The 18294-nt window shown below is 41.0% G+C and overlaps 1 protein-coding gene across 3 annotated transcripts in view; it reads right to left on the bottom strand.

The window, feature by feature from the left end:
• PTPRG (protein tyrosine phosphatase receptor type G) overlaps positions 1 to 18294 on the bottom strand; it is a 729368-nt gene that overhangs the window by 143355 nt on the left and 567719 nt on the right. For all 3 annotated transcript variants that reach the window (XM_061197096.1, XM_061197097.1, XM_061197098.1), the window contains exon 7: positions 7799 to 7956. In XM_061197096.1, coding sequence (XP_061053079.1) covers positions 7799 to 7956 — 158 coding nt within the window. The remainder of the gene's footprint in view (positions 1 to 7798; positions 7957 to 18294) is intronic.

Genomic DNA, 18294 nt, shown 5'->3' with positions numbered 1-18294 from the left:
CGGTGGTGGTATTATTCTTATTCTTATTGACTGACAAGGAACTTGGGTTGAGGGACATTAAGTCACTTGCCCAAGATCACACAGGAACTGAGAGGTGAAGTGAGGATTAGAAGCCTGGGTCTGTGTGACTCTGTTTTGCATGCTTTCAGTCACTTCACGCCACATGCGTAACAGGTCCTCGGCATTATTCACTGAAAGAGCAACACTGCAGCAGAAAAACTGAATCTGATGATAGTAGAAGTCCCTAAACAATTCCTTTTAGCTGACCTCCAAAGTCCCTAGCATGCAGGACACCCATTACTGCCATTTCACTACTGGCGATATAAACTTGTTTGCATTCTTCCGCACTCTGGAAAGAAACAGCCTATGGCCCAACACAGGAAGAACTGGGAACCATGAACAAGATGGCAGGTGCGAGGAGAAAATGGAATCCACCTCCCAAAACCAGCACTTTTCTTCATCTTATTCTTTTCCAGGGGCAGGTAATAAAGACACTTGGATTTATCTTTACTTTAATATAACTAATGAAGTCTTTATCATTTAGCGAAAATTAATGAAAGTTTTTATTTCTATAATATTTAATTGGCTTTTTAACTTTTGAAGGGAACATGTAAAGCATTTCTTTCTTTTATCCCTGCTTGGGGAGCTGTAATTGCATTTTAACTGGTGCCGTTTCAAGAACAGTTTTAACCTTGAATTGCAAATGTGTTGGCTGGAAGTGTATATAAATCATTTCAACTTAGTTTTTATTGTAAAAATATTACAGAGAATAATTAGTTTTTAATCTGTGAGTTCGAATCAAAGGAAAGCTGAAATCTACTCATGCCGTTTGTGTGTAGCAAGAGCTCTGGTCCATGAGATGTGGGGAGGGGACCATCATGGCTGAAGGAGGCAATGAGAGAATATCAAAAGTAATATAATTATGAACCCTTAAAAGGCTGACGTGCACAATATTTGATAGGATGGATATAGAATGGGAATTAAACAAAACCAGAGTCCATTATAAGAATAATAATAAACTCCAGGGTAAACATTAGGGACTGTAATGTCACACCTAAGGTCATGGACATGAGTTTCACCATACATTTGAGATGTGATGGGTCAGGCCTTGTTTGGTTGCCTCATTAGTAAACAAGCTAATAATGAGGGAATGTTAAATTCCCAATAGCCTGGAGCATCCAAAGTTTTACTTATTGAACCATGGCTGGAAAAATAAAATCTGAGACTAGCTAGCTAACTACAGGCCGTGCCCTCCCCCTGTAGCTACAGACAGATTTGCATGAAGGCAATTAAAGAAAGGCCTTCTACAGAAAGAAGAGGATTTAACCATAATTAACAATGAAAGCTACCTGTTATGGATTAAAAATGGCATATTCACCCACCATTTTTAAAAACTGCCTTTATTCAAATCACTGCACGTTATGTAGTGTTGGAATAGAAACTTTCTCAATTAAGTGATTCGTTAGTTGTTAAGGCCTTGAGATAAATGTGAGAAATGTGGCTAGCCCTACATGGTAAAATGATAATATTTTGGATACACGAGGTTAAATAAAACATATTATTAAAATTAATTTCACCTGTCTCTCTTTACATGCTTTAATGTGGCTATCAGAAAATTTAAAACAATGGATGTGGCTTGCTTAGTTGCTACTGGACAGTGCTGCCCTAGTGGCTTCAGCAACAACAAAGAAACCCACCTGGTATCTCCTGAACACTTCCTGTGGTGCCAGGCACTAGTCTAAGCGTTCTACACACATTCCATCATTTAATCTCTATAATGACTCCATAAAGTAGGTACTGTTATCATTTCCATTTTACAGATGAAAGCTGAGACATAGAGTAGCAGAGTAGTTGAGTAATCTGGATGAAGAAGGTAGCCAAGAATGGAACAATTTGGCTCCATATGGAACATAGTCTTAATTCAAAAGAGTTGCTCTACTCTTTATGACAGAAACAACAATGGTTAAAAAAAAGTCATGCACCTTAAAGATCCCATGTAAAATATATTAGAACTAATACATGAATTCAGCAAAGTACTAGGATACAAGATTAATATACAGAAATCTGTGGCATTTCTTTACACTAACAATGAAATACCAGAAAGAGAAAAAAAAAAAAAAAGAATCTCTTTTAAAACTGCATCAAAATAACATAAAATACTTAGGAATAAACCTAACCAAGGAGATGAAAGACCTATATGCTGAGAACTATAAGACACTGAGAAAGGAAAGTGAAGATGATCCAAAGAAATGAAAAGATATCCCATGCTCTTGGATTGGAAGAAGTAATGTTGTTAAAATGGCCATATTACCCAAAGCAATCTACAGATTTAATGTGATCCCTATCAAATTATCCATGACATTTTTCATAGAACTAGAACAAATAATCCTAAAATTTACATGGAACTACACAAGAACATGAATTGCCAAAGCAATCCTGAGGAAAAAGAGCAAAGCTGGAGGCATAACCCTCCCAGACCTCAGACAATATTACAAAGCTACAGTAATCAAAACAGTGTGGTATTGGCACAAAAACAGATGTATGGATCAATGGAACAGAATAGAGAGCCCAGAAATAAACCCACATGCCTATGGTCAATTAATCTACAACCAAGGCAGCAAAAATATACAATGGGGAAAAGACAGTCTCTTTTGCAAGTGGTGTTGGCAAAGCTGGTCAGCTGCATGTAAATCAATGAAGTTAAAACACACCCTCACACCATACACAAAAATAAACTCAAAATGGTTTAAAGACCTAAATATAAGACATGACACCATAAAACTCCTGGAAGGGAAAACAGGCAAAGCATTTTCAGACATAAATTATAGCAATGTTTTCTTAGATCAGTTTCCCAAGGCAAAAGCAATAAAAGCAAAAATAAACAAATGGAACCAAATCAAACTAAAGAGTTTTTGCACAGCAAAGGAAGCCATCAACAAAACAAAAAGACAACCTATGGAATGGCAGAAAATATTTGCAATTGATGCACCTGACAACGGGTTAATTTCCAAAATATACAAACAGCTCATACAACTCAATATCAAAAAAACAAACAACCCAATCAAAAAATGGGCAGAAGACCTAAATAGACATTTCTCCAATGAAGATATACAGATAGCCAACAGGCACATGAAAAGATGCTCAACATCGCTAATTATTAGAGAAAGGAAAATTAAAACCACAATGAGGTATCACCTCACACTGGTCAGAATGGCTATCATCAAAAAGTCTACAAATAACAAATGCTGGAGAGGGTGTGGAGAAAAGGGAACCCTTCTACACTGTTGGTGGGAATGTAAATCTGTGCAGCAGCTATGAAAAAGAGTATGGAGGTTCCTTAAAAAACTAAAAATAGAGCTACTATATGATCCAGTAATCCCAGTCCTGGGCATATATCTAGAAAAGACAAAAACTGTAATTTGAAAAGATACATGCACCCCAATGTTCAAAGTAGCACTATTTACAATAGCCAAGACTTGGAAGCAAACCAAATGCCCATCAATAGACGACTGGTTTAAGAAGATGTGCCACACACACACACGCACACACACGCACACACATGCACACACATATACACAATGAAATATTACTCAGCCATAAAAAGGAATGAAATATTGCCATTTGCAACAACATGGAAGGACCTAGAGATTATCATACTAAGTGAAGTAAGTCAGATAGAAAAAGACAAGTATATGATGTGACTTATATGTGGAATCTAAAAAATAATACAGATGAATATATATACAAAGCAGAAACAGACTCACAGACGTAGAAAACAAACTTATGGTTGCCAAAGAGGAAAGAGAGGTGGGGGAAGGATAAATTAGGAGCATGGGATTAACAGATACAAACTACTATACATAAAATAGATAAGCAACAAGGATTTACTGTATAACACAGAGAACAATACTCAGTATCTTATAATAACCTACAATGGAAAATAATCTGAAAAAAAATATAACTGAATCACTTTGCTGTACACCAGAAACTAACACAATATTGTAAATCAACTATAAACTTCAATAAAAAAAAGTCATGCAAATAAAGCAAATAAACTAGCCTTTTTGACATTTATTTCCCATTTTGATAGCGCCTCCAAGAGGCACTTAAATAAAACTCATGCTAGGGAAAATTATAGGCAGTGTCATATTTAAAACTACGGAAGCCAACAGTCCTGGAAAGGGAAGGCTGGGATAGTGTCCAATGGCCAAAGCGCTACCATCTGAGAGCCACTGTTCTAGAAAAAAACACATCCAAGTACACCGGACTAGAAACGATCATGTTCCCTGACTGATCATGAATGCAAGGCAGGCAACCGTCTCAGTGTGCTAGCCCTGCTCCTTTGACCTCCTACAGCAGGACTGGGGGTGCCGCCATTTTGTTTGGGTGACAAAATCATGGCATGATTCTTGCCTGATATTTATGGTCAATGTTTTATTGGAGCCACACAAGCCATGCTGTCTGCTGACCAACCAAACCAATGGAATGGTGTGATTCCGTATTCAGCAACACCGTATTCAGATCTAGATCGTCACAGAAGCTGGAGTCAGTGCTCGCTAGCTGTGGGGCTGGTTTGAATGCCCAAGGAGGCCCACAAAAGAGGGAAAATACGGAGTTGCTCATATTTACTCAGGAAGACTTTAAAGAAATCCACATCATACTGGTCAACAGTTTGTGCTCAGCACTGTATTTCAGGATGAACCTGCTCTCCTTTTCACTGCTGACAGGTACCCACACTGTGTAAGAGAAGAGAAGAACCTCTGGAGAAAAAGAAGGATGAAGGACTAGGAAAGTTTTCTTTCTGACAGAAGCAGACATGGAATCGTGTCTACCTGGCTTCTCTGAATTGGCCGTTTGCCCTTCTGAAATGAACACTCTGTGCTAACTTCAGAAAGCATGTTGGCAGGGTCGGTGTGGGAAGGTCTGAACCCATAATACTTGGGTGGCTGATGCTTTCCTGTCTGAGGACTGACACACCTGTGACCTCCACTCAGCTCACCAGCAAGGAACCGGTTTGGCCACATGAAAATGAGCTGTTTCGTCCCTTTGGGAGACAGAAAAGGGTACACGAAGCTGTGCCTGATACAAGTGAAGTATTATCTAAGATGGTTTAGAGTAAAGAAACTGGGGAGCCACTATGATGAATTTATTTCTTCACTATTTTCTTGAAACAATAGTACCTACAGAGAGGTCATACGTTGGAAGTCGTGGAGAAAAACTCTTCCATTATTTCTCTCTCTGAGTGTATGGGTGGCAGAGTAGAAGCATAAAAAGATGTTAACAAAGCACTTTCGAAGATATCCAGTTCCCAAATGTCAAAACGCCTCTAACTGACAAATACTTGACAAGACATCCAAGCCTAAAAATCTGCCTTTTGTTCAGGCCCACTAAACTGCAATAAAACCCAGTATGTGTTAATGGTTCTCTTCCCTCCCCCAGCCCCGACTAAACAATTACCTCTCTATGCCTCCCCTTCACAGGGCCTCCTAAAAAAAAAAAAAAAAAGCCAAACTTGAATTTTTTAACCTCATTATCTCAAGCCTTTATATCTTTGAGGACAAAAGCATTCATCTTAATCGACAAAAAGGATCCCTTTTCAAAGTCCTGCCCCCGGCCCCCCTCCCCGAACCTTGAGGATATAAATATTTGGGCTGCAATTTTCTTTTATTTTAATAAAACAAGGCTGGCTTCACCATGAGGAAGCAAACTTGTTTCATATTTCTTTATCTCCTTCAGGCCAGCAGATCCTGTTCCGCAGCCACATTGCTAGTCCTTCTTTTTTCATCACGATGGAATTAAAAGGAAAAAAAGCTCAGGATAAAATGTCTGCCAGCTGCAGGGAGGCCAAATGAATCTGTTTCCCCTGGTCCCACACTACCTACCTTTGTTGGTGGGCTCTCTCTCCTGCACAGAGCTCCTTCTAGATAACCTGCCCCCAGAGCGGCAACACCAATGTGGCAGGACATGACCAGCACCTCTGCTGATTTATTAAAAGATGGACAAATGACCCAAGGCCAGCCAGTGTGCTGTTGGCTAATGTCTATTTGGATCTATCTTCCTGAACACTTGACTCCAGACCCAGACTACTGTCAGTTGGTAGCTGGCCCTTGAGTTGAAAGGTTAACTGGTACTAGAGTAACCATATTGGGCTCCAATCCCCTCCAAAGAAAACCACACTCAACCTGGGAGAGAGAAGGAACCAGAAGTTTGCAAAAGTACAGAATCGCAAAGCCGTGGTAGAAACTTCAAGATGTGAGAGCGGCCCCTAAAAGGCAGAAAGTAAAGTGTGTGCCTCACTTAGTAGGTACAGTCCTGGTCATGATGACTTCATCTCAGGATGCCCCTACTATGGCTTCTTTCGAATATTCCCCCTACTGAAGCTACTTTAAGTGGGTTTCTGTTTCTGACACCCCAAACAGCCCTGGCCAGGACATCATGCAATCCTATTTCCCCCACTCCCTTTTCTATATTCTCTGCCCTTGTTAGGAAAATCTTTGGACTATTCGTCAAGCCAGCCAGGTTCATAATCTTGTTGCCTGTGTCCTCTTCAGTTATATTACTGACATTTATCACATAATTTCAAAACTTCCACTTTCCCGCTACATCAGCCTTACCCCTAGCTGTCCAATGCTGGGGAGGCATTTCCATGGATGGCTCTGACAGGAATGTTCCATTTTTTAGACAGTCCAGGTCAATGGCTCAAATCCACTTCCTTACAAATCCTACCCGTTGTTCTTGGCTCTGTTTTCTGAAATTATGGAGGAGAAATCTACTCTTCTTCTACCTCCGTGCAGGCTTCATTTTTGATGACTGACATATCCTCTCTATTTCCCCTTCCATCTATGATTCCTCATGAGGTGATTTCAAAGCCCTTCATCCCCTGGTGGATCCTCTTCCTCTGACATTGCCCCCAACCTCATCCCCATTTCACCAAATTCTTTCCCACAGTTACGTGCTCAGCCTAAACCCACCTCCCTATGACATCTGCCAGGCCACACTCAGAGAGAAGTAGCTCCGTGTAGGGGTCGGCAGCATGGGTTTGGAATCAAACCCGGGCTTGGTTTCTGGCTTCAACCTTCACTGACCATGAATCTTTGGGCATGTTATGCAATCTGTCCCTGCCACGATGTTCTTATGTGTCCCGTCTTTGTGCAACATACCCAATTCTCAATGTTGTTTTGCAACTAAGTCGATGAGATGTAAGATGCTTATCACACAGAAAGAGCTCAATCAATGGTATTTTTTCTTTCATTTCTTCAGGTATACAAATTTCTCTTCTCTGAACTTAGGGGACAGGTTTAGCAGCTCCAAGCGTGATCTCTGGGATCAGACACCATGGCTGGGTAATGGTTGTGTGACCTTGGGCAAGTCACTACACTCCTGCTGTCTCTCCTCTATAACACGGGGGTACAAATAGCACCTACCTCACAGGACTGTTGTTCATGAAGATTAAGTGAGTTAACACATATAAAGAGCTGAAAAGAGTTCCTGGCACAGAGTCATCACAGAGGGTAGCTACTATCTCCTCAAGATTGAATACTTACAAGATACCTGATTTCATGCCTGCAGTTCTCCTCAGCTAGTTTATTTGTGGCTCAGCAACCATGTTTTATATTTTACAATTCTTGGGTGCAAAAACATGTTTCTTGGAAAAAATGAAAAGAATCAATGAGAAGCAAAGGATGCCAAAAAAAAAAAAAAAAAAAAATTCTTACCCTGATATAGTCTAGCAATGTTAGATAGTTAAGTCAACTCAAAACAAGTAAAAACAGAAGCCCTTTGGGGGCCAAATAGCTACCTGATGATAAGAGATGGGGACAGGCGTCCGGAAGACTATCCACTCCACAATTTCGCTACACGGTGGGGTAGTCAAAGAACCTGTGTACCGGTAATAGCTGCCCAGGGATGCAGGCAGGAGGTCCCGGAGGACGAAAGGATCCAGAAAGGTCTCCTTCTCTGTTTGGGGGAAGAGGGAAAAGAGAAGCACAGTGGTTAAGTCGTTCTATGCTGCAGACACACAGTCAAAACCCTCGGCATGCGGGTGCCACATCACAAGTCTTGTGTTTATTTACATCCCGAGAAGCACTAGCATTTGGTGGTGGGAGAGCCATGGAAAACAAAGCAGCATTTCCCAGGGTGTGTGCTCTGAGACATCATACTGCACTGCATTTCATGAAAAATGGGTTCCATGGTAAACAACACTGGGCAACACTTCAGGCCCTCCCTCTTCCCCCAGGAAATAGATAAAACACTAGCATAGTCAAGTCACTAAATCCTGCAGAAAAGAAATAGACTTGGTTTTGTTTAACTTGCCCCTTTCCAATATATATATTTTTTTAGTTTTCATAATATGTTTTATTTAATCCTTTTTTTTTTTTTTTTTTTGGCCGTGCCACATGGCATGTGGGATCTTAGTTCCCCCACCAAGGATCGAACCCACGCCCCCTGCATTGGAAGCATGGAGTCTTAACCGATGGACCACCAGAGAAGTCCCCGTTATATTTTAAATATTATTTCAACATGTAATCAAAATTAAAATCATTAATGAGATATTTTATATATTAATATATATTCTGTACTAAGTCTTTTTTAATGTTGATTTTAATTTTAATTTTTAAAAATTTTTTATTGAAATAGTTGATTTACAATGTTCTGTTAGTTTTAGGTGTACAGCAAAGTGATTCAGTTATACCGCATCTTGTTTCATCATAGACCCCTTCTCCGTCTAATCCTTATGAACTAATAATCAGGCGGACAAACTTTGGGACTCCCATGAGAGATTAAGTAGGAAAAGAAAACTGTAAGCCAATGGTAAAGTGCAATTCCAAAGCTGGTTACGTTTCATTATGGTTTCACCCAAGGCTTATTCAGATCAAGGCACGGCCCTGAACTTGTAAAATGATGGCCCTGAAAATAGGCTTCTTTTTACAAAAGTGGGGTGGTCTTTCCTTAAGTAGAAGAAATGACATTTAAGCTGGGACCCAACAATGATATCTCACAATAACTCTACGAGGAAAACAAGGTAGAGAAGAGGTTAGTTCCTACGTAGCAAAGCTGGGATATGAACCCATGCACCTTGACACCAGAGCTTGCACAATTCTGACTCAGGCTGAAGAAGCTAAAGTAAACTAGGTGAATATTGAACTGTGGGGGCAAAAGAGGAAAAGAAGAGCATTTCAAGCTGTGAGAACAGTATGTGCAAAGGCCCTGAGGCAGGAATCAGCAGTGCAACAGAGTTTAGGCACTATATTATAACACTTTCAATCAGACCCAGTAGATCATCCAGCTTCTTTCACAAATCAGAGAGGGTTTTAGTCTCTACCTGGGTCTTCAAACGTCTAGCCCTGCATTTAAGTCTGGAATGCCCACCTCAATCCTGTTGGGGATGTAATAAGGCTATTACAGTCCTGCTAATGGCTTGCCTTAGCTCTTCGATGGCCTCCTCCATGCGCCCCTGGACATTTCTCAGGGACCTCAAGGCTCCAGGTTACTTCATGGACACTCCTGTGACTTCCAGGAATATTATTCCCAGCTTCACGCCTCCTCCCTCCTTTTCCTTCATACAGAACAAGCAGTATACGTATTTGGGCAAATGTGTATCCTTAGACGTAAAAGGTCTATGTAACTGGGGGTTAAGGCAAAAACCTAGCAGAAATCAACTATATCAGAATAATGAAAATGGCAATTTCCTTTTGGTAGAGATTTGTTGAATAAAACTTAATATTTATTTAGCTTTTACTATATGTCAGGCACTCTTCTGAGTACTCATCTGTTGCAAACATTTAAACAGCACTTACTGTATGTGCCAGGTACTGTTCTAAGAGCTTTACAAAGATTGATTTATTTAATACTTAAAATAGTCCCATGAAGTATTACCATCCCCAATTTACAGAGCTGGAACGTACAACCATGTAGTTGAGTTTGGAATCCAGGCTTTCATTATTCTTAAGCCATCATCACACCCTTTCACTTTACAACCCTATGGAGTATGTACTTTTAATACTCCAATTTTCCAGATGTGGAACTTAAGGCACAGAGAGGTTAAATCACTAAGCCCAAGGTCACTAGTGATCAGTAAAGTGGCAGCAGTTATTCAAGAGGCTCAGAAACCTTGGCTGATTCTCACAAAAGTTTTCAATTCATTTTTTAAAGGGAAAAATTAAGTATTAATTAATACATGCATCATAGGGTTCTATAATCAAAATGACAAAAGCAGTTTCTACGGGACAAAAGGCTGGAAATAAAAGAATCACCCCTCCACCCACTGGCAAATCTGGGCTTTAATTTAACCCGGTTACCAGCAGCCTAATGATGGGGGAAATCTCTGTAAGCGTGCTTGGCTGAGAGGAGGAACCGTTTTGGCCTTTGCTTGCTGCACTTCCTGGGCCGTGCAAATAGTCAACACGAGGCCCCAGGCAACAGAAGGTGCACAGGCCCTGGCATCATGAACCACAAAATCATCACCTTCATTTCCCCATCACGTTGCAGGTGAACCCGGCGTCACCCCGCAGCACGCTAACCTGCCTTAGGATCAAGGGCTCCAGATTGAAGGACCGGAAAACCTTTAGAGTCTTCCCCTAGGGGCCTGACCCAATATTAGGGTTGCAGTTAAGCACGCTGTATGCAGACAGGTAGTGACAAGGCAATCCCTGTAAGCCCGAGGCAGCAAAGCCCCCATCTAAAGCACCCACTCGAGGAAGAGGCTGTGGCTTTAAAGAATAGAAAAAAGATAAATGAGAAACACCTGTGCCACCAATCTGAAGTGGGTGGATTTCAAAAGGGAACACGGTTTCAGCGGGATCAGGACTCATATAAGTTCTTGTATGGGCTCTTGAATTCAGCAAGGACTGATGGAAACCACAGGTGTGACCATTGCTACAAACGCAGAAGGGTTTCTCTGTCCTGGATCAACCCAAGGGCTTCAGGCGCAGGTTCTGATTTAATTGCTTAGAAGGTGTAATTAGATCAGTGGCGGGGTGGGTAGAGTTGGTGAGGGGGACAGAAAAGGGAGGGGCTTCACTACTTGCTGATTCCACCACCATCACTGCCACTGGATCTCAGGATTCTGAGACCTGAAAGGGCCTTAGAGCACCCTAGGTCAGCGGCTTCGGGAACCAAAGAACCCTTTCTTCAAACCAAATCTTACACAGGAGCCAGGCAACTCAAACAGCCAGAGTGCAGCCACCGGGGCTGAAGCTGAGCTGGGAACCCAGGGACACTTTGAAAACCACCAATTTAGTCCAATTCTTTAATTTTACAGCTAGGGAAATGGGAGACCAGAGAGAAGTAATGGACCCAAGGTCAAAAACTTAGGGAGAAAACAGAGACTGGGATGGGATTCTTTCTTCAAAGACACCACTTAGGATCTGAAACAGTAAGCCTGGGAGCAGGAAATATCACGTAACGCTGAAATCCTCATCAATACCTCATCTCTCCACCCCTTACAGGGATTGGTGAAACGAGCAGATTCTCGGCCTGCTGGGTTCAAATCCCAACTCCTCCACCTGTGAGCTGTATGACCTTAGTTACTACACCTTCCTAGGCTGTTGCGAAGATTAAATAAATCAGTATAAGAAAGGGGTTCAGAAAGAGCCTGGAACAGAGTAAGCATCTCATAAATGATAGATATGATTCTCATTCTAATTCTTATTACTTGTATTATTACCATTCTTCTTCTTCTTCTTTTAAACTACCAAGACCGAGCCATGCATATCTCACATAGCCATGCACTTCCTTCAATGTTCATGCATGTGTTTTATTTTTTAACTGGACTACTAATGCCTCAAAGGCACAGCATGTCTGACACAGTCTCCATCAATCTGAGCACTGCAGGGTAGAGTTTTCTTTGTCAAAGCTCTAGCATGACCTTCGGAATCAACTGATATTTAACAGCTGTGTGACCTTAGGGAAAAAAATCTTAACCTCTCTGAGCTACTTCCCCTACCTGTAAAATAGGAATACTGAGATTATCTACCCCTCAGGGATGCTGTGACAATTAATCAAGCTAATAAATGTGAGGGGCTTTAGCACAGTGCCTTGTGAGCCCTGATTTATTAAGGCAAGCACTTGGTCCATTGTGATCTCTGGTCCATTATAAGCCCTCACTTATCAAGGCAAGCAGTAGGCTGAGAGCCAGCCAGCTTATTTTGTGTTTTAAGCCAGGGACTAGCAAATGTTTTCTGTAAAGTGCCAGATAGTAAATATTTTAGGTTTTGCAGGGCCAAGAGGCAAAATCAAAGATGTTACATAGGTACCTATACAATAAACACACTTCCACAACCTTATTAACAATGTTTAAAACGCTAATACCTGAGGACAATTTAAAAAATATACATCTACTAATGAGAAGACAGGAATTCTTTTGGGCAGGGGAAAGGCGGGAAGAACATTTCGCTTAATTAGAGTTCACATGTGAAAACGATTCTTAGCTCAGGAGCCATACAAAAACAGTCAGTGGAATGGATTTGGCCATCGGGCCATATTGTGCCCTCCTGATTGCAAGCCAAGTATAGGAGGGTGGGGGGCAAGTGTTAGAAAGTCATCTTGAGAGCCACAGCAAGAACTGGGGGTGGGGCATGCCACATGTTCAGGGGTCCCCATCACTAATGGTAATTTCTTTTACGAACATACGTTACAGAATTAATTCCTGAGCTGTTTTCTTTCTCCCTTGACTTTCTCCAATGTTCAACTCGAACATTGATTTTTGCTGATCTTTCTAAAAATTCCATTTCCTGCTCAGTCCCATAGAAGTGCCCCACTGGCAAATGCGGTGCTGATAATGCTTAACTGTTAGACGTAACTTTAGAAATGGTACCCCTGTATTTCTGGCACTGCCCACAAAGTTCGCAGAAGCCACAAGGCACTCGACTGGCTGGACCCAAGACTGGGTGTTCCTGAAATTCAGCCACTGGGAGGAAGGAAGAATGTACTTTTCAGCTAAAAACTTAAACTCTCCCACTAAGAAAATCTTAATAAATGTACATGTTATAAAGTGGAGGGACTGCTAGAGCCAGGCCCCTGGAGTTGAATCCTAACTGGTCTACTTAAAGCTCTGACCTAAGACAAGTTACTTAACCTCTCTGTCACTGTTTCCTCATCGGTAAAATGGGATTATAATAATGACCTCATCTGGAGGTTTATGTATCAGGAGAGTATTACATGAATTAACAGTAGTTAAGGGCTTAGGAGAGTGTCTAGCATAGAATAAGCACAGATAAATACTTGTTAAATGAATCCTATTATAAAAGGGCAGTTGACTCCAAAGCCATCCAGATCAGAGCACTCTGCCTCCAACTTTTATTCTAATTAGTAATTTGAATTAGAAACATTCCTATCCCAGACACTTAACTAGTTGAGAAAAATAATTGAAATACTCTACTTATCCTACCATCCATTCCATTATACCATAGTAAGCAAGTACTGTGCATTACTAGCTAAAAGAACTGAAAAGGAATGAATCTCATATTCTACTTTCAAGTATCCCAGTGCTGTATGCAGACAATATTATATTTTAATAATTAATTGTTCATCAAAGAAAAAGATGAGAAACAGGGATGCGAAATTCAAAGTTATTCAAATTGCAAAAATTATGAATAATGTATGACTTTTATATTAAATACACACTATATTAAGTAGTCTACATTTCACCCAACTCTTTCATTTTCAAGCATTCTGAACGACAATATGAATAATCAGTTAGGGGAGGTTTATTTAGAAAAAGAAATACCTTATTTGAATGCAAACGGAGTATATCAGGAAATGATTAAATTTTTCTTATCAATTAGAAAATTCTGTATGAGGGCTTTAAAGTCATGGTCAGCAATTAAACCCAGAGCGGCCCAGTTATCCTCGCAGTTTCCTTTCAACATTAAATTATATCTGGCTCGATTCTGTTCAATTTCTTATTTCTGATAGCAGTGCTAGGAGGCAATCTTTAATTAAAGAAAATTTGAAAGATTCAAACATGCATAATTGGATTAAAAATGTGATCATTAAAACATTAGATGATAATCATCTGATTGATTGCATTTTTCAGTGTGTTAATAACCTAATGTTTTCAATGCTTTGGTTATATAGGAAAAAAGAAAGCCTTTATAAAACATGATGATCAACACAGAGATGAAAACTGTACAGTAATCGAGAAATATGGAATTATACTGAAAATATTCACACACACCCAAATGAACAAAGTATTTCATTGGAAAGTATATGGGCAGAATGTGAGAGTCTCTAGGGGAAGAAAACCAGTCCTATCCCCAAAACAAGGAATCAACCAATTTTAGGGAAGTATATAAAATAAACTAAGAACAGAAAGCCCAAGTTTCAGTGTTTAGCCCAATGATTGGTTTCTTCAGGGTTTCCCAAAATTTTTATAAGGAAAAGTTATTAATTTTTCCTTAAAAGCTTAAAATCACTGGGGTAGCACTGGCCTTCTACTTCATATTGGGGAAGGTAGGGAGAGTGACAGTGGAAAAAAACTGGGGATTAGGTCATGCTAAATAGGAGAAGATTTATAACTGTGCTGCTCAAATTTAATGTGTATGCAAATCACCTGGGAAGCCCGTTAAACTGTAGATTCTGATCCAGTAGGTTTGGGATGGGGACTGAGATTCTGCATTTTTAATAATGCTGATCACACTTGAGAAGCCAGTTTCTATGAGGACTGTGTCAGTGGACTCCTCCCTGTTCCGCCGCCTCATCCACTGCTACTTTCTGGCCCTTAGGTTGAGCCATATTGACCTCTTGGCTGGTCCATGATCACACTACCTCAGGGCCTTTGCACTGGCTCTTCACTCTGCCTGGAACATTTTTTTCACTGCTCTATTCATGGCTGGTTGTGGACCAAATGCCTTTCAGCTGCTAACAACTTACTCATATTTGAATGACACATTTCTCAATGAGGTCTCCCCTGACCACTGTTTTGAAAAGGTGTCAAAGGGCAGGCTCGTTGAGAGGGAAGCATTTGATTGAAAAACCTGAAGATGGAAGCAAGCCAGGTGGCTACCTGGGAAGAAAAGTTCAAGTGCCCCAAATCTGACAGCTCTAGGAGGAAAAAAATCAGCTGCTGGTTAAGGATAATCTGGAATTTGGCTAAAAATTGTGAAGAGGCCAAAACACTAGACATAGAGTCAGCAGCTCTGGGTTAAGCCTGGACTAGGCACGATGGGCTGTGTGATCTGCGAGGGGCCACGGGTCTGACAAGCTGGTGACAGAAGGGCCTGCCCAACAGCATCAGGAAGTGGGAGGTCGGGATGGAAAGCAAGAGCCTGAAGGCCAGAATCCAGGGACTTCAGGAGCTTGGCATCTAGAAGCCACCAGGGAGTAAGAGAGCATTATATTTTAGTTAAGATGGTGGCAGAGGGAGTCAAGGAACTAATTTTATGACCTAAATATAAGAAATGAAACTTGCTCTATCTGATTGGATGTTGACTGTCATTCACATCATCTCTCTCTCTCATCAATAAGGAGGATGAAACGGCAAAGATGGGGCAATGAAGTGGGGCTGGACCGTTTTCAAGGTGTAGCTGTCTGTAAGACTTCATGACAGATGATTTTAAGGAAAAAGCACCACACTGAAGTTACAACAAGGGGATCCTGGGGAAGTCACCCAAGAACCACAGAGAACTCTGTGGGGTTCCAAAGAGTTTCAAAGGACGCTAGTTCTATTTCATTTACAAATAAGGAAAATGAAGTCCACAGAGGGAAAGTGACTGAACCAAGATCACACAGTGAGGTGGGGAGGGAGTCTGGGTATCCCTTTCCACTACCCAGTTCTGTATCCCTGGGCCCCCAGCTCCTCACCTGCAGCTGACATAAACATGATCAGCTGAGGAAATCTCTCTGAAGACTGAAGAACACATTTAACTTTTTAAACATAAATCTAACCCTGACACTGCCCAGCTCAAAATCATCCAGTGGTTTCTCACTTCATTTAGAATAAAATCCAAACTCCTCACCACGGCCATGAGGCCCTCCATGATCTAACTCTGCAACCCATCTTCTCTCTGCCCTCTCCCTTGTTGACCATCACCTTCCTTCTCACCTTTCTGTTCCCTTTGCCTACAATGCCTGCCCTACTCCCACCCCCACTCCATATGGGTGATTCATTTTCATTCTTCAGATCTCAGTTCATCTCCTGAGAGCCAACCCTGAGCGCCCCATCTAAGGCTGTTCCCGCTGCTATTAACCATCTACATCACACCTGGTTTATTTCCTTCCCAGATGCATTCACTTATTTACTGTCCGTCTCCTCCAAGAGCCGGATAATTCCACAAGAGCAAAGCCTTTGCCTGTTTTGTTCACTCTGTATATCCAGCAACAAAAACACTGCCCGGAACATAGTAGATGCCCAATCTTTGTGAAAAGAGAATGAAGGAACAAACAAACACAGCAGTTGGTGTATTTTAAATAACCAATAAATCCTAGATTTCTTCATAGCCATGTCACCATCAATCGTAAGATGCACCATTATTTCAAATGCCACTAGTAAAGGCAACAAGTTGCTAATTAAGCAATGATACAGTATCACCTGGAAGGTGCATCCTAATTTTAGAGTTGTTAAAATATGAATGAAAAAAATTGTAACTATGTGCAGTGACGGATGTGAACTAGATTTATGGTGGTGATCATTTTGCAATATAGACATATATCAAATCATTATGTTATACACCTGAAACTAACATAATGTTATATGTCAATTACATCTCAATAAAAAAATGAAGACGTGAGAGTTACAGAACTGATGAAATAGGATGTTGAAATAATTCAATAGGATTCACATCGAAGGTCCCCATCAGCTTTCTGCGTCTACTAGAAGCTGGGTCCAGAGCCTGTTTTGTGGTCACAGTGCAAGATGCTCACAAGGCCGGGCGGCAGCAAACTCCCATCTGTTATACTGACTGGATTCTCTGGCCTCAGTTTACCCTCCACTGACCTGAACCCTAGACTCCATCCACACCGTGGATGTTCTGTAGTTCATGTCTTTTGACTAGTTCACATTTACGGTGCATGAACTTGGTGCCAGGCCCTGCTGTGGCCTTTCTCTCATTGAGGCCTCACAACCCTGTGAAGTAGGTATCAACGTCATGATGAGGGCTGTGACCTTGCCAACGGTCACAGCTGTACAGACCTGGGTCTCCCTCACAGGCTGTGTAATTGATTAGTAATAGTTTTTTTTTTTTTTTTTTTTTTTTTTTTTTTAGCAGACTGGAAGCTCCACTACGTCAAGACTGTGGCTCCTTACTGTATCCCCAGCACCCAAGACAGGGCCTGAGAGAGTAGCTCCTTTATAGGTGGCTGAAAAAAATTGATCAAACTAAGTCACTAAGTAGCTCTAAGTCAGAAGTGGGGAAACTGGGGCCCCGAGGCCAAATTCAGCCTAGTACCTGTTTTTGTAAATAAAGTTTTACTGGAACAAAGCCATACCATGGTCTGTGGCCGCTTTCAGGCTACTACCGTGCAGCTGAGTCGTTGTAGCACAGAATGGATGGCTGGCAAAGGCTGAAATACTTGCCATTAACCCCTTTACTAAGAAAGTTTGCTGACACCTGCTCCTCTGTGGAGGGCGGGGTATTTAGAAGGGATGGCAACAAGCAATACTATTTAAGCATGTACAGTAATCAAGACAGTTTGGTACTGGCACAAAAACAGAAATATAGATCAATGGAACAGGATAGAAAGCCCAGAGATAAGCCCACGCACATATGGTCACCTTATCTTTGATAAAGGAGGCAAGCATATACAGTGGAGAAAAGACAGCCTCTTCGATAAGTGGTGCTGGGAAAATTGGACAGGTACATGTAAAAGTATGAAATTAGAACACTCCCTGACACCATACACAAAAATAAACTCAAAATGGATTAAGGACCTAAGTGTAAGGCCAGACACTATCAAACTCTTAGAGGAAAACATAGGCAGAACACTGTATGACATAAGTCACAGCAAGATCCTTTTTGACCCAGGTCCTAGAGAAATGGAAATAAAAACACAAATAAACAAATGGGACCTAATGAAACTTAAAAGCTTTTGCACAGCAAAGGAAACCATAAACAAGACCAAAAGACAACCCTCAGAATGGGAGAAAATATTTGCAAATGAAGCAACGGACAAAGGATTAATCTCCAAGATTTACAAGCAGCTCATGCAGCTCAATAACAAAAAAACAAACAACCCAATCCAAAAATGGGCAGAAGACCTAAATAGACATTTCTCCAAAGAAGAGATACAGATTGCCAACAGACACATGAAAGAATGCTCAACATCATTAATCATTAGAGAAATGCAAATCAAAACTAC

This window comes from Eubalaena glacialis, chromosome 7 (genome assembly GCF_028564815.1).
Source record: "Eubalaena glacialis isolate mEubGla1 chromosome 7, mEubGla1.1.hap2.+ XY, whole genome shotgun sequence".
NCBI classification, from domain to species: domain Eukaryota; kingdom Metazoa; phylum Chordata; class Mammalia; order Artiodactyla; family Balaenidae; genus Eubalaena; species Eubalaena glacialis.
Note: the sequence above shows the minus strand (reverse complement) of the source record. Positions and strands in the feature narration are given on the sequence as shown.